Consider the following 16,223-nt stretch of genomic DNA (forward strand, 5'->3'; position numbering starts at 1 on the left):
TTCATATATACTTGGCACAACCAGTACTCCATTCCAGGATATTAGTTAAATCCAAAATTCCATTCCAAAGTATTGGGTGCCCTCAACAGTCAGAATGTAACAATTCCCACAAGCTCTGTTCATGGTGCCCAATCTGGAAAGGCCCATTCACCTGCCTCTCCCATCTGCGGACTGAGCAAGGTGAATGGCTAGGTTTCTCCCATGTCCCTGAACTCTGCACCAATGCCTCTCCTGACATAATGAGCATGCACATCTATTAGTATAAGAGCCACCAGATCCAAGTGAATTGATCATGTCAAGCCAAGTGAACTACAACTGCATTCTGTAACCCAAACTGGGCAAGGGCAATTCGATTCAGATTAATATTCAATATGGAGCTCCTAATTTCCGTAGCATGGCTGAATCTAAGCTCAACTGTATAGTTCTTATCGATTGTCATTCTCTGTCCAGGCTCAGCATTAAAGAGGGCCATATGGACATATGGGAGGAGTGGTTGATGAGGGCTACTTGAGGCAGTGTGCATCAGCACAAACACAATAAGACCATAGGAAATTTAAAAATCAAGTATATATACAATACATAAAATAATATCACTTATAACAATCTCAGAATGTACCAAAGAATGTCAATGAAGTACTTCTGAAGTGTAGCAATTGTTGGAATATAGGAAACATGCTGATATACACAGCAGAGTTGAGATATATATATATATATATATATATATATATATGGCCACCACACTGGAAAGAACTTGCTGCTATTCTTTGAAAGTGTGTCATGGGATCTTGATTTAAGAGAGCAAATGGGACTTAGATTTAATGTCTGATGCAAGTGCAAGTATCTTCAACAGTGCAACATGCCCTCAGCATTACAATGGAGCACTGACTTGCCTAGCACGTTCAGATCTCTGTCGTGGTATTTGAACTCATGACCTTCTGAAGTAGAGATAAAAGTGCTATTACCATGCTGTCAAGGCTGATACCCTTGTACAATTACGACTTAAACACTTGGTATTGAAATTTTACAGAAATAATTTCAGAACATATAAAAATAATGGGAAAACGTGATAACAACTAAAATGATTAAACATCGTAGTTATTTCCTGAAAGTAGAGTGTCAATGAGAACTACCATTCTCTAATAAGGTGATGTCCAATAGGGAATCACAGGTTTAATATCATCTATGCAACACAACTAGTAGTAAATGCTAGCTTATTAATGATTGCCCTTTGGGAATGATCTAAATGGCCTTTGTACATGAAGCTTTTACACTGATTCCTTGACCATTTTGAAAAATATGGTTCTTTAGGACAAGTAGGGACTAGGCTCTTTACTCAACAGATTTACTGAGCAGGTGTAGAACAACATTAATCATAGGCCTTTTGTTAAGGCATTTCCTCACTGAAAACAAAATGAAGTACTCACTCCCTGTCACATTATAAGACCACCTGTTTCAATTGAGCACAGCAGCCAGTGACATTCAACCCTTGCAAGTTAACAGCTGAACAGCAACCGACTGCTTTTTGGAGGCTATAAATGGTCTTTGGAGAGTGAACAAAGAATTGCTCAGAAGGAATTATTTATTAAGAACATAAACATTTCATCAGCGTCTGTTGTGTATTGTCAGGTTCCCCAGTGCCCATAACCACTACATTAACTGTAGACAATTAACAAGGATGAATGTTCACTAAAATATGCTAGAATCAGGAAATGCAATACTAGGAAATACTGAAAAAAAGTGTTTTTTTTTAAATGAGAGAATGGAAGGTGAGGGCACAAAGAAAAGGGTAATTAATGAAGATTTGAATTTATATGTTACTACTTCTCATGTTTAACGACAACCCCTTAAGTGTAACTATGCTTTCTCTACACTGGAAATCACTTTGTAGATGTTACATATGAAGGTGTATTATAACATAGGAATGGGTATTTTGCGGTGTCCTACTGAAGATGTTTCAAAGATGGTAAAATTAATAGATCAGTTGTTACACCTCCATGTACTAGATCTCAAAGAAAGGAGGTGGTTAGTTTAAAATTAAATAGCCTGCTCAGCAATGTTAAACTCAATGTCAAAAAGGGCCACACTGGAAAAGCCCAGCACGTCAGGCTGCATCCAAGAAGAAGGAGGAGAGTCGATGTTTCAGGCGTAAGCCCTTCATCAGGAATGTGGAGGGGGAAGGGAGATGAGAGATAAATATGGGGTGGGGGTGAAGCTGGGGGGGGGGGGGGGGTGAAGGCTATAGGTGGATGCAGCTGGGGGGGGGGGGGTAATTGTGATAGGTCGGTGGGGATGTAGCACTTTCAAGTTCTTGGATGCCCCATAGCTCTTTGTCTGGAACATTTTCTGAAATATTTTCTGAAAGAAATATTTGACAACCAATTTTGTTAATAACCAGATCTTATAAACAGCAAAGAGATGAAAGGTAAGTCGATCTGTTTTCATGGCATGTGTTGGGGATAGATATTGGCCAGGCCACCATGAGATTTTCATGCCATTTTTTGAAGAAATGCAACCAGAACAGATAAGCTTTATACCTGATCTAAATGATGACATTTGTAACAGTATATTGCTCTCTCAGTTTCACACTAAAGTGTAATATAGAATGTCACAAATGCTGCGCTCAGGTATGAACCTACCACCTTCTGACTCAGGAATGAAAGTGCTATTTCCTGACTCAAGATAACAAGGTAGTAAAGTGCCAAAAAATTAAAAGCTCCTTTGTACGATCTACTCATTGCTTTTCTTGTCAATTTCGATTAGGTAGGACGTAACTAATAAAACAAAACATTTAAAGAGTAGATCAGCTGCTGGACAACACACAACATATTTGCTTTTTACAAATTTTGCATTTTTTTCTCATTACACCAGTTGTTTTGAGGATCCCAATCAAAGACAGTTATTCCTCATTACTTTCTGTTGACAAACTGTTGTACACTTTGTATCTGCAAATAAAACTGAGTCAAGTTATATTGATATGCTTATTTTTCCAGTTCTATTGTTGATGGGATTTTCAATGAATTGTATCAACTGTTTGTTTTACAGAGGCAATTCAGGAAATTCCAAATGATAAAACCCTGTGCATTACCCTCAGGGAACAGCCTTTCTGACACCCGTTTGCATTGTCTGCCAAGACAAAGAGCTATCTTTAGTCTCATAGAATGAAGGACAAGAACAATTCAGAGTGGTTCAAATCAGGTCAGTCTAACATAATCAATTATCAAGAATCAATTACAAGTGCACACAGAAACATAAAATTGTATCATTATGCACGGGACTTTTCCAGAAGTTCGGAAATTGCAACATATACTTCTTTCTGTAATTACAGGATATCTTTTGCGAGCCAACTGAGTAAGAACTTGCAAGGACAAAACCTTGGTTCAAATACTAGCTTTTTCATATACAAGTAGTTAATTTATTTTTTTAATATAAAATCCACATAAAATCCATAAATTCAGATCCTTGGGGTTACTGAATCGTTCAAATATTTATTTGGAATTCTACAATTTTGGAGGATAAAGTGCAATACTGCACTTAGTGCAATACCCACGTAAAAATAGAATGACACTAAGTTAAATTAAAAAAAACAAATTAATCAGGTGTGGGGGTTAAGAAATTTAGCACAAGGATCACTGTACAAATAACTAGTATCCTTTCACAGCATTTTAGGCTGTTTATCAAATTTGGCACTCTGCTATTTTAAAAAAATTAGAACATGCAGTAGAATTCTGTGTGCAGTTACCTGACTACAAGTGACGTGCAAATGCTTAGCAATCCTTAGCAAACAGGTAAAACCAGTTTGCAAGGAAAATTCGTTGAAGTTGGAATAGAAGCTGGGAGTAATTTCAAAGGTGAAGAAAGGAAGATTGTGTCTTTCACAATCTCAGGATGTCTGAAAGCTCCTTGCAATGAATGCGTTGAAATGCTGTCACTAATTTAATGTAGAAAATGTGCAGTGAGCTATGTGACAATGATGGGATAATTGTTTTTCTGATATTGATTGAGAGATAAATATTGACCACAACAGAAGGGATAACTTACTCTTCTTCAAAATAATGCCATGGGATCTTTTATACTCACTTATGAGCAGATGGACCTTTATGTAACATCTGAAAGCACCAACACTGCAGCACTGCTTCTGCACTGCACTGAACTGTTTGGTTCAGGTCCTGAAATTAGCAGTGGTCCCCAATTTATGAACATCGATTTAAGAATACTTATCCCACAGAGGATCCATTATTCCCATTGTGGAATGGCCAGTCATCTCCAGCATTTGTGGAACTAATAATGATACAACGTCTAATGGTCCATATCTCAGTTTATGTTGCTGTAGAAGAACTGTCTAAAAGTTGCAAAGCTCAGACTGTTGTTATGCAAGGTCAACTTGCTGCCATCATGTCAGGCTGCAGATGTCTGGGTTCACAATGGCATTCCATAGGTTACTAGTATTGCTGAAATGGCCCGCCCCTCACCAAGAAAGTGGCAGTGGCTCCACGCTTGAACCTATTTTCCTCACTCATAGTGACAACATTTATGCACTTACACCTGCCACTTCTCCAGGGTCCTTGCACTTGTTGATCAACTCGTTCAGAGTGTTGAACTCAAGTTGAAGTGGTGCAACCTTAAATCCAGCCCTTCCAGATCCACTGTTGTTTAAGGTGCACCTCCAAGGCCATTTGCAGTCTTCTCAAGTGAAGGGCAGCAACTTTCCACCAGCCAGACTGCAGCCACTGGCTAACTATCTTGTAGAAGCGCACAGGTATGCAAAGGTTTGTGGAAGAGGTATATTTGTCACATCTCTAATGTATGATGTCAATTTAAGTTTTAAATTTGGATTGGAATGTGTATTATTCTTACATGTGGGTCTTACAATGTAGGAAGGAGGACAAAGTGATGGCTAATTAAAGGAGAAAGGTGAGTTGTGGGACTGTTTCGGAACTGGGAGATGTGATTCAGGTGAATGCTATCACTCAAATTAATTTTTAAAAATTCATTCATTGGATTTGACATCACAGTTAATTTGGCTGAAACTGATGAGAGGGAAATGCATAGCAGGTAGCTAACTAGACATTAACTGTTTTACATTGTCATCTAAAATTAAAACTATCCTTGTACTGTGTTCAAAAAGGCTGGTTATTTCTTAGTATAGAAGAGTTTCAAGTAGGATATAATCTATACCCATTCACATAAGATTGCAGGCTTGTCACCTGCATTTATTAAACACTTGCCTCAGACTCCTGGTGTCCAGATCACAGGGGTAGTGACAGACCTCATCTGTAAGTAGAGCTGTAGATAATTCTGCAGTCAGGTTTCTGGAATGGTTTGGACGATGGATTCACAAAGAATCAGAGTATGCTGATTTTGGTCACCTTGAATCCAATCTGCATAACAACGTCAATGTAATGCAACCCATTCATCCAAAATGAAAGGGAATGTGTATCATGTAAACTGTCCATCACTGGATTGCCAGTTCTAATTTGAGGGAGTAAAAAGTTTTCCCAAAATACACAACTATCATGGGAAATGACAAAAATACAAACAAGGTTTGTGATGTGCTGAGATGGCATAACTACAAATGATTAAGTTTAAAAAATTCACAAAAGCTTACAATTCACTACATTTATCTGAAGTTGGTATTGTGGATATTATCCAATCTTCTATTAATAGTACAGTTTATCCCCTCCCTTTTCCCAAGCTGTGGATTCCTTAGCGTACTGGGTTAGTACAATATTAAAACTAAAACTGATGATTTTATTTCTAATTAGCTTTAAAGATCATAATTAAACAAAGCAAAGTGCAATGAGATCATTAAAAAACTCAGGGTGCTTCACGTATGTTGAAAGAACAGCAAAATCAAATGCTGATACAGCTGTTTACAGGTTATTATGATATACATTTAGAATCTCTCCATTTCAAAAAGAAAATGAAATTCAAGCAGCTGAAAGAATGAGCTAAAACAATTAACCAGTTTTACAAACTAAGTGCCTTATAAGACTAGACAAAACATTAGTGTTTGAAAATAGGCTGGCTGTTAAGAAGAGGTTATACAAAGTAATTATCAACATATATTTTTCTTTTTCTTTCTCCATTTACCCCAATCCTATTCTTTGCACTCCTGGGAATGGCAGCTGATGGAGTGACAGACAAAGAAACCTGGAGGTTACCGAAACAAATCCATTCTCCCCCATTTTGTGTACAAATTAAGGTTGATAGGTTGTATTTTGCCTGAAATGAATATGTGAAAAGAACGTAAAAAGCAACTTTCAGAACCTCATAACATTCCAAAACACTTTACAATCGATGAAGTTCTTTTGCATCATGTCCATCTGAGTCAGTAGACTGCCTTATGATTTTCGAACAAATAATTTTATTGTCATGTGTATTTTACATTGAAAAAAAACAGTAAAATACAGTAAAAAGCTCTTATCATTGTCACCATGATCCGGTGTCATTTTTAATTGTTTTAAGAATAAGAAAAAAAAAGGAAGATATAGCTTAAAGACAGTCCATCAGTCCTGAGCCAACTCACCATCAATCAAGTCTATGCCACCATCCCTCTTCCACTGCCTCGCTGCCATCTACACGAGATCCAACCAACACTGAAGTCACTATGCTTCAGGTGCCATCTTTCACCTCTGGGCCAATTCTCGTCCCCCACTGCCTCACCACCAGTGCTGGACTTAACCAACAAAGTCACCGATCCTCAGGCACCAACTTTCACCGCTGGGCCTACCTTGCCAACGTTACCTCCACTGATGTAGCAGAAACAGATTCTGATACCAGGTCGAGTGTCACCCTCGGAAAATAAGTGCTCACTCGAGTCTGTTCTGGGCTCACTTGCCACCTCCATGAGGTCTGCGCTGGGTCCACTTGAGTTCATGCTGCTGCCTGAACTCAGGACAAGAGATAGTTAAGTAAAAAGAAAGAAAAAATAGGAAAGAAAAGTAATCAGAGCGTACAAGCCTTGGCTCCGAAGTCCTACTCTGCTGCCCATTTTGATGATATTACTATGTTTTTATCTCATCCAAAATACAATATCTCTGATAGAATGAGAATATACCTACTTCCTCCTCAACACCTCCCTCTTCCCTTCAAAACAAAATACATAACCAACATTCCTCTAGTATCAGACTGGGCTGACTCACATGGTTATTTAAGAGGCAAAATCAAAAGTAAGGTTCATTTATACTGTGTCTTCCATAAATTCAGAATGTCTTACACAGCTTTAAACCGATGAAATACTTTTGAAGTCCAGTCACTGTTGTTGGAAACATGGTGAATGTAAAGTCGCTATAGTCTTACCAGATTGCTGCTCTCTCATTTGAGAGAGATAACTGGTGGTGGTTTAATGAGGGTCACCACAACTCAGGCAAGAGGAGAGTTGAAAAGGTGAGTACCTCATAGTAATCTCAGTTATTGTGGGAACTGAACCCAAACTGTTGGCATCACTTGGAATTACAAACTAAATGTCTAGTCAACTGAGCTACACTAACCCCTTGAATGCATCCGACATACAGCAATGTGAACAATGAGCAAGGATTGGTGCTGGGTCCACTGTTTTCCATCATTTTATATCAATGATTTGGAATCATTGGAAGCATGGTTAGTAAGTTTGCAGATGACACCAAAATAGGTGGTGTAGTGGATAGTGAAGCCAATTATCTTAAGAGTACAATGGAATCTTGATCAGATGGGTCGAGTGGCAGATGGAGTTTAATTTAGATAAATGTGAGGTGTTGCATTTTGATAAGTCAAACCAGGGCAGGACTTACACAATAATGATAGTGCCCTAGGGAATATTGATACACAAAAAGAGAGCTGGAGTGCAGGAGCATTGTTCCTTGGAAGTGGAGTCGCAGATAGACAGAGTGGTGAAGGCAGCGTTTGGCAAGCTTGCCTTCATTGATTAGAACGCTGAGTATAGGAGTTGGAACGTCATGTTGCTGCTGTACAGGACTTGGTGAGGCCATGTTTAAAATACTATGTACAATTCTGGTCGCCCATCTATAATTTGTTAAACCTAAGAAGGTGCAGAAAAGATTTACCAGGATATTGCCATGACCAAAAGATTTAACTTCCAGGGAGAGGCTGAATCGGCTGGGGTTATTTTCCCCTGGAGTGTCGAATGCCGAGGGGTGACTTAGAGAGGTTGATAAGGTCATGAGGGGCATAGATAGGGAGAGTCTTTTATGTAGGGTGGAAGTGTTCAAAACTAGAGGGCATAGGTTTAAGGTGAGGGGGAAAGATTTAAAAGAACCTGAGTAACCTTTCACACAGACTGTGGTGTGTGTATAGAATGAGCTGCCTTAAAAGGCATGTAGATGGGTATTTGAATAGGAAGGGTTTAGAGGGATATGGGCCATATACAGGCAAATGGGACACATCGGAATCCCTGGTCAGTGCAGATGAGTTGGACCAAAGAGTCTGTTTCCATTCTGTATGGGTCTATGACTAGATAAGGATTTTGTTATCTTGATTGTGGAATAATTATTGGCCAAGATACAAGGGAAAATTTGTGTGCTCTTCTTGAAAATAATGTCACAGGATCTTTTAGATATTTTTAATCAAGGTATCAGACGTGTCATGACACACCTGTGGAGCCAGTGGGACTTAAACCCAGACCTTGTGGTCCACAAGTAGAGACACTAACACTTTATCACAAGAGCTCTACAACACTGACAGGACTGTGAAATTAACATCTCTTTTGAAGGACAGTGCCTATGCGCATGTAGCATCCTCTCTGCATCACACTGAAGTGCCAACCTGGCTCCAGTCTTGAGTAGAACTCATTAGATCCATGGTTGATGATCATATTGCCCTGCTGTTTCGAAATGCTGCGAACACCGAATGCCAGTGGAAGAAAAGTCACAATGTACCACAGCAACAAAATGTAACCTTCTGAATACAAGCACTAGAATCGATATGTTTTTACATTTTAATGCTTGCTCACAGTGCTTTTCCAATACAAACAAAGGTAAATGGCTCAGCTTGCTACTAACATGCTGATACTTTTTAATCACAGCATAAGTACAATTTCACAGCATTTCTCAGTCATGGATCATGTTCCCAGTAAACAGGTCTCCATTTTGAAAATGATCAGGGAGAACTCATGCTGTTAAGGTTGAGATTTAGCAAGGATGTGGCATATCAAACTGGAACTTAAAACGCTTAGCTTCATGGGTGTAAACACCCCATCTCTTTTCCAGCCCAATTTTGAAAATCACACAAATAAGTACTTTGGTAAAGAGTGAAAGACTAGCCACATACTCTTATTTTTTATTCCACATAAATTAAAGAAAAATCTTTCTGCTAAGTGGATCCTGACAGGGAATGAGTTGAGCACGGATAGTGCAAACGTTATAATAGTTAATTCTGAACAAGCCCAATAGATTCTCAAAAGTAAGTAAAAACAAAATATTGTGAATACTGGAAATCAGAAATAAAAACAAAGTGCTGGAAAGGCTCAGCAGATCTGGTGGCATGTATGGAGAGAGAAATAGTGGTAATTTTGAGTTGAACATAATTCTTCTTCAAAAGCGAAGGAAAGTTGAAATGTAAAATGTTTTATTCTATTGAATGGGGAGAATGGCAGAGAGGGGGAAGAAGATAAGAAAAGGTTTGGTTGTAGGGAAGGTGTGGGAAGAGAGATGACATGACAAAGGCAGATCTTAGAACAAAGGGCAAAGGGTGTGATAATGGTCATAGTAATGTAGCAAATCACTTGTCCAGAATGAGTGTGACCGGCCGAACAACAGCTCTGTCCAAAAGCAAAAATACACAAGGAAAGATTCAGACATGGCAACAAAACGAACCAAAGTAAAAGGGCAGAATTCACAGTCTGAAATTTTTGAATTCAATATTGAGTTCGGAAAGCTGTAAAGGCTTAATTAGAAGATGAAGTGCTCTGTTATAACACTCAGCAAGTCGAGAACGCCAATTCTCAAAGGACTCTACTATATGTAGTATCAACTGATTGACTTAACTCTTCCTTTCTCCCTGATCCTCCACTTTCCTCTTCAGCCAGAATCATGGGTAATTTCCATAATTCTTCCTAGGTACAGACTAGCAGAATAGCATCTCTGATAGTGATTAAATCAACTAGCCACAAACTGTACAGTGCTCTGTCTAATTAATAGGCCTAGAACTAGACTAAGAAACCAGCACTGTGGCGCACAAAAATTTGAAATTGAGGGGTTTGGAAATTCAAATCTCCAGCTTCAATTTTCCTTTTGTAAACAGTATCGTGATCAATGATCAAATAAGTTTCTGCAACTGTAAAAAAGCATTTTGGTACAACAAACATGGGTAGTGGTTATACAATTAATGAGTTTTGGATAGTGTTGTAGAACAGAGGGACCCAGAGGTACAGATACATAATTCTTTGAAGCTTGTATCACATATAGACAGGCTGGTTAAAAGGGAGTTTGACATACTTGCCTTCATTGCTCAGTCATTTGAGAATAGGAGTTAGGAAGTCATGTTAAAGTTGTACAGGACACTGGTAAGACCTTTTCTGGAATATGATGTCCAGTTCTGGTGGCTCAGTTATGGGAAGGATATTATTAAGCTGGAGAGGGTTCAGAAGAGATTTACCAGGATGTTGCCAGATATGGAAGGTAGGAGTTATAAAGAAAGGTTAGATAAGTCGGGACTTCTTTCACTGGAACATAGGAGGTTGAGAAGCGACCATATACAAGTGCATAAAATAATGAGAGGTACAAATAGAGTTAATTGTAGTTGCCTTTTCCGTGGGATGGGGAATTTCAAGACTAGGAAGGACATTTTTAAGGTGAGAGGAGCAAGCAACACATACACAAAAGTTGTAGGACCAAACCTCACCACTGAAACACAAGCAAATAATTCAAGTTGAAATTCCACGACAATATTAAGGATGTGCTATACTGTCAAAGATGCTGTATTTACGGATGAAATATTAAACCTTCTCTGGTACATATAAGATATCATATGGCACCATCTCAGAACAGCAAAAGAACAACTAGAAAGTTCTATCTAATGCCCAGGCTAATATCTGACCCTTGACTTTGCTGTACATAAATTGGCTGCCACATTTCCTGTTTTTTACAATTTCAGAAGTATTTAATTTACTATAAGACAATTTGAGACATCCTGAGGTTGTGAAAGGTGCTAAATAAAGTCAATTTGTTTTTCCCCGACACTAAACTACAAAACATTAGTCTATGAAGCAGTCTATCAACAGTGCCTCTTTAGCTTCCTTTAGCATCTAATTACTGCACATAATGATATTATATTGCATTTCATCCTATGCTATCAACTGCTGGCAAATTAAAATGGCAGCTCTTTTTCTTTGGAAGGAGGAGCCAGGAGAAGTGAAATATTTAGATTTCAATGCATAGTACTTCAGTGACTTCATTATGGTGAAAAATAAATTTATATTCTAAACTTTTTTCTTGCAATGATGCTTATGTTTCATTCTTACACATTATGAGGGAGCACACTCCATGTTTTAAAAATGATTTCCATGGTATGAACACTCATCTTTCAAACAGGAGTTAAATGATTGCCTGGTTCTATTCCATCCAGTATAGATCTACATTGATCTGCCATTTAAGTTAAGATCAAAATCCTCTTGTATGCCTTTGATTCTCCAGATCATAACCTGTTAATTAAATTAAGTCATGTTTCAAAGAGCGAACTGTTGACTGATTCATTAGACTTTGAGTGTTGATAGAACGTTGAATATTGGAATTTACCAATTCTTTGTCTGATCTACAAAGGTAACATCACTTCAAATGTTAAAAATCACACAACACCAGGTTATAGTCCAACAGGTTTAACTGGAAGCACACTAGCTATCGGAGCGCCGCTCCTTCATCAGGTGGCATCATCAGCATCTCCAAATCATCACTTCAAATGAGTCATCTCATCTCAGAGTCAAAGGGTTGAGATTTGAATTCCCATTCAAGAAAACTAAGCACAAAACTCTTGGCTGGAATTCTAGTGCAGTACCCATTCTCCACTCTTGAAAGTTAAGTTGTTTGGATGAATTCTGAAAGCAAGGCACTCTTAGGTGCATTACACAGATTCTACAGGACTATTACAAAGAGGAGCAGGGAAATCCTCTGATGTCGTAGTCATATGTTTATCTCACAACCATTACTAAAACATAACATCTGGTAATTATCAAATTACGGTATGTAGGATCATGCTGTGTGCAAAAATTTTTGCCATGATTGCAATTCAAAAATACTTCACCAGACCATGAAGCACTTTTGGATGTTCTATGGTGGTCTAAAGTGCCAAGGCTACAAAAGCTGGTCCTTTTTTCTTCTGTATTCCAATATCAAAATATACACAGGGAATGTAAGACATGGAATTCTTTGCCATGAAAAGCCATTGAAAAAATGAAGATTTGAAAGGGATTTAGGTTGCTGTTTAATAATAAATAGCCATGTTAAAAATGTTCCAAGTTAGCAGAAACATCAAGTTAGTTATCTGTCATGTGGAGAAAGGTATTAACATAATGGTTGTAATTTATGCTATGGTTAAAGCTATGTGAAGCTCACAGAAGATACTTACAACCTCATTCCACAAGAGTCCAGTAGTGTGGTACTCTTTGATGTAGGCCTGGAGCTCTGTCCAGATACTGAGAAATGATTTGACCCATTCCACATGTCTCTTGTCACTGCGGTTGAATAAAGAGTTAATTAACATCAATGTTGAGATTAACTTGTGCAATGCTATTTACTATGAGATTGCAGCAGTTACTTTCAAGTTTCCACACAAATTATTGAAACCATCCAGATAAAGAGACTAACATTCAAACTTATGTCATTAGAATATATTTTAACAAATAATTATGTTAGGTGTTAACTGTATTAAGGGAAAAATTTGCTATATTTCTTCAGTAAGTCCTTGATTCTTGAGTAATTATTCTCAAATACAATACTGATACTTCCATGAGGGACAGGAGAAATTTGGCAGAGAAAAATCAACAAGGGATAAAAAGTTGGCAAGATAACCTGGATATATTGGTGCTTATGTATGCACGATTGTGGCATTTGTAAGGGATGGAGTTTTTTCTACCAGATCATGGTATCCTAGGCATCTATATAATGAGATTATAAGCTTTCTACACGAGACAACTGCCAAATGAAAAAGGGTGATGGTGGTACGAGTGGAGGTGTTGAAACATCTCCATTCTCAACAGCAAAACAATTTGTCCATAAAAATGGCATTCCCTCCCAATGGAAGGATGGCAGTGGTCAGAAGAGGCAAAAAGGTAAATTAAAACAAAATAAATAAGTAAGAAGAGCAAAGAGGCAAAATATAAGAGTTGGCCCATCAATATGCTCAGAGGCCTGGAAGAGGCTGGTTAAATGGATCACATAGTAATTGTTATAATTATATGTAGTTATTGACTCAATGACTCTTGCCTTTTTATTGAGATTGTATCGAAAACAGAAAAGGATAGCAGATACTTCTGGGAAACTAAAAAAAATCTTCCTTTGGTAGGAAGTATCCTTTGGTCATTCTGGGATCTGGCTCTGAGAAGCTATTCTAATCAGAAATCTTTTTTTGATGTTCTATGATGAAACTGTCATTGGCCCAAAACCACAGAAAGAACCTTGGATAATTTGTGAAATGGATGAACGTTTGGTGGGAAAGCTGTACAGTGAGGTCTAATTGAAAGTGAACTATTAATGTTATCATTTGAATCAGTGGATTAAGGACAACCAATGTAGTCAACTGATCATAATATGAATCATCTTCTGAGCTGTTATTTTGAATTTTGAGTAAGTTGTTCCAATTTTTTGTCACGAGAAGCGAAAATATTCTGAATTTTTGGGAATAACAAAATAATTTCACCTAACATTGTCTAGGAAATTATTTTGCAGTTTGGCACTGCTGTTCACAATTTATACAAACTATTTAAATTTTGAATCAAAATTACAATTTCTAACTTTCTGGATGAATTCAAATTTGGAGGGGATTGTCCAAAATCTCACTGAGATTATCAAGGGCATAACCTCAGAATAAGGGTTTTTTTTAAGATAGAGAAGGAATATCTTCCCTTCGAGGGTAGTCCCTGTCTAGAATCCTTTAAAGAGAAGGCTGCAGAGGTTGGGTCGTTAAATGTATCCAAAGCTGAGATATATAGATTTTTAATCAGTAAGGGAATAAAGAGTTACGAGGAAAAGGTAGAAAAATGGAGCTGAGAATGATCAGATCAGCCATGATCTCACTGAAAGTTCTGAGAAAGGGTCACTGGATCCAAAACGTTAACTTTGATTTCTCTTCACAGATGCTGCCAGACCTGCTGAACTTTTCTAGCAACTTCTGTTTTTGTTTGGTAGAGCGCACTCGATGGCTGAATGGTCTGCTTCTACTCCTCTGTCTTCTAGTCTTATTGAAACTAAGAATTATTATCTTTTATTACTGGGACTCAGAAATGATGTACTAATGTATGTTACTGGTTTGGAACCTTATGCATATTATGGAATCACAGGGTGAAGTTCATGCATTTCAATCCATGCGCAGGATGAATGTTGCTTTTCCCTTGCCCATAGTAGGAAGGATCAAAGTTAGCAAAGCTTGAAAAAGTTCAGCCTAGCTTCTGAAGCTCAAACTGTTACTAGATGCGGGTCGGGGAGGGAGGTTATATATGAAACTCTGTACCTACATTCACCTGATGCATCAGGGCATACTGAAATTTATGGAAATAAACACCCCACTTAATAGCCAGCCATGATTTGACTTTCTATAAATTTCATTTTTTCTTTGTGTCATTGGAATCTTCAATGTGAGACAAGAATAAGATGATACCAGACAAGCCCGATGTTTGGATGACTTTCCGTTGAAGACTCTCTACTGGAAGAAAAATGATGAAAAAACCCAAGAGCTTCCAAGCACTGCTACTTAAAACAATCTACAGACTGTATTGTGACCAGCCTCTCAAGCTAGCCATTTGAAATTTGCATAGAAATTTCTCCTTGTATTCCCATGTTTTAATTCTTCTGCTTTGCTGACTTTATTTCGTACTTGATGTGGCTGCAATTCTGCTTTTGTTCAGGAACTACTGGCAAGTCAGACTCCAATCTTGACTAAATTCAACATCCACACATATACAAGGCTACATGCACACTTGAAACTTCATCCTACCTCCATGCTCCCATGCCAAGTCCATAAATATGAAGACGAGACACCAAGGTCACAATTTAACCCAAACAAAGGGGGTCTTATCTGCCAGCTCTAGAGCAAGTGAGACTCTCATATTATCTTCTCTGGGGGAAGGCCTGCTATATTAGTTATTGATTAGGCACTTAAGTAGTCAGTGGCAGATATTCCCCCGTATCAAGACATCCCACACCTGAGGACCACCAGATGAACAGAGGTAGGTAGTCCTACACTGCAGAAAATATCATCAGCGGCTGCGAGCAAAACACTCAACAGAGGCTTAGAATTGTCAAACAACTCAGACCACAGGTAAGTGAAGGCAAATTTGGGGTCAAATGGAAGGGACTGTTGGCTTTAAGGATAGGGAGATGGATACAAGCTAGATCTCTTAACAGCCTCCCCCCCATATCTTGTTAGCAGGTCCCTGAGTACCTGACCGTTAGGAGGCTGCTGAACATGTTAATTTACGCAAGATACAGTGATGTTGAGTGATCCTAATCTCAGCTATTCACACTTTAATAGTGTTGTAATCACAGTAGATTTCTAAAGAAGCTACAATGGTATTTCCTTAAATTTTCCACACATGCCATTGTTACTATTGTGTTAATTCATCTGTATGCAGAGTGCATATACAGTAAATGAGTACAAAAATTCTAGGAGTTAGAATGGAGGATATGAGCAGTATTTGAGAATGTGGTGGGGTGCAGCAAGAGTCACAAGGGTAAGACCTTTAAAAGTTATTGTTAAAAGGTTTCCACATCCCGACTATGGTTCACAGCCTCCGAGGGGCAACAAATAACAAGTCCTTGGACAATTTCGCAATGAGGAGTGAGGGGCAAAGGGTGAGGAGGAGGAAGGATTGTAGTTGTAGTTGCTGACTCCCAACAATGTACCCAGTGACACTGGAAACACAGGCTTCTTTCTTCCATACTAGAAAGAAATGGGGGCATCAGGAATCTTGGAGGTAGATCCTGTGAACTATTTTTTTTAATAGTCTGCAGGATCTCCCAGACTTTCTGAAAATCCAGCTTCAAATCTGATACTTTCTAGAATGACGTAGCTCAGTACTG

At 38.3% G+C, this 16,223-nt stretch overlaps 1 protein-coding gene across 2 annotated transcripts in view; it reads right to left on the reverse strand.

The window, feature by feature from the left end:
* The window catches only part of cap2 (cyclase associated actin cytoskeleton regulatory protein 2), a 243,243-nt gene that overhangs the window by 43,944 nt on the left and 183,076 nt on the right, over nucleotides 1-16,223 (reverse strand). For both annotated transcript variants that reach the window (XM_043719122.2, XM_087978631.1), the window contains one exon: nucleotides 12,556-12,661. In XM_043719122.2, coding sequence (XP_043575057.2) covers nucleotides 12,556-12,661 — 106 coding nt within the window. The remainder of the gene's footprint in view (nucleotides 1-12,555; nucleotides 12,662-16,223) is intronic.

This window comes from Chiloscyllium plagiosum, unplaced genomic scaffold (genome assembly GCF_037043375.1).
Source record: "Chiloscyllium plagiosum isolate Xiang-an unplaced genomic scaffold, Cpla_swu_hap1 HiC_scaffold_34, whole genome shotgun sequence".
Classification (NCBI taxonomy): Eukaryota; Metazoa; Chordata; class Chondrichthyes; order Orectolobiformes; family Hemiscylliidae; genus Chiloscyllium; species Chiloscyllium plagiosum.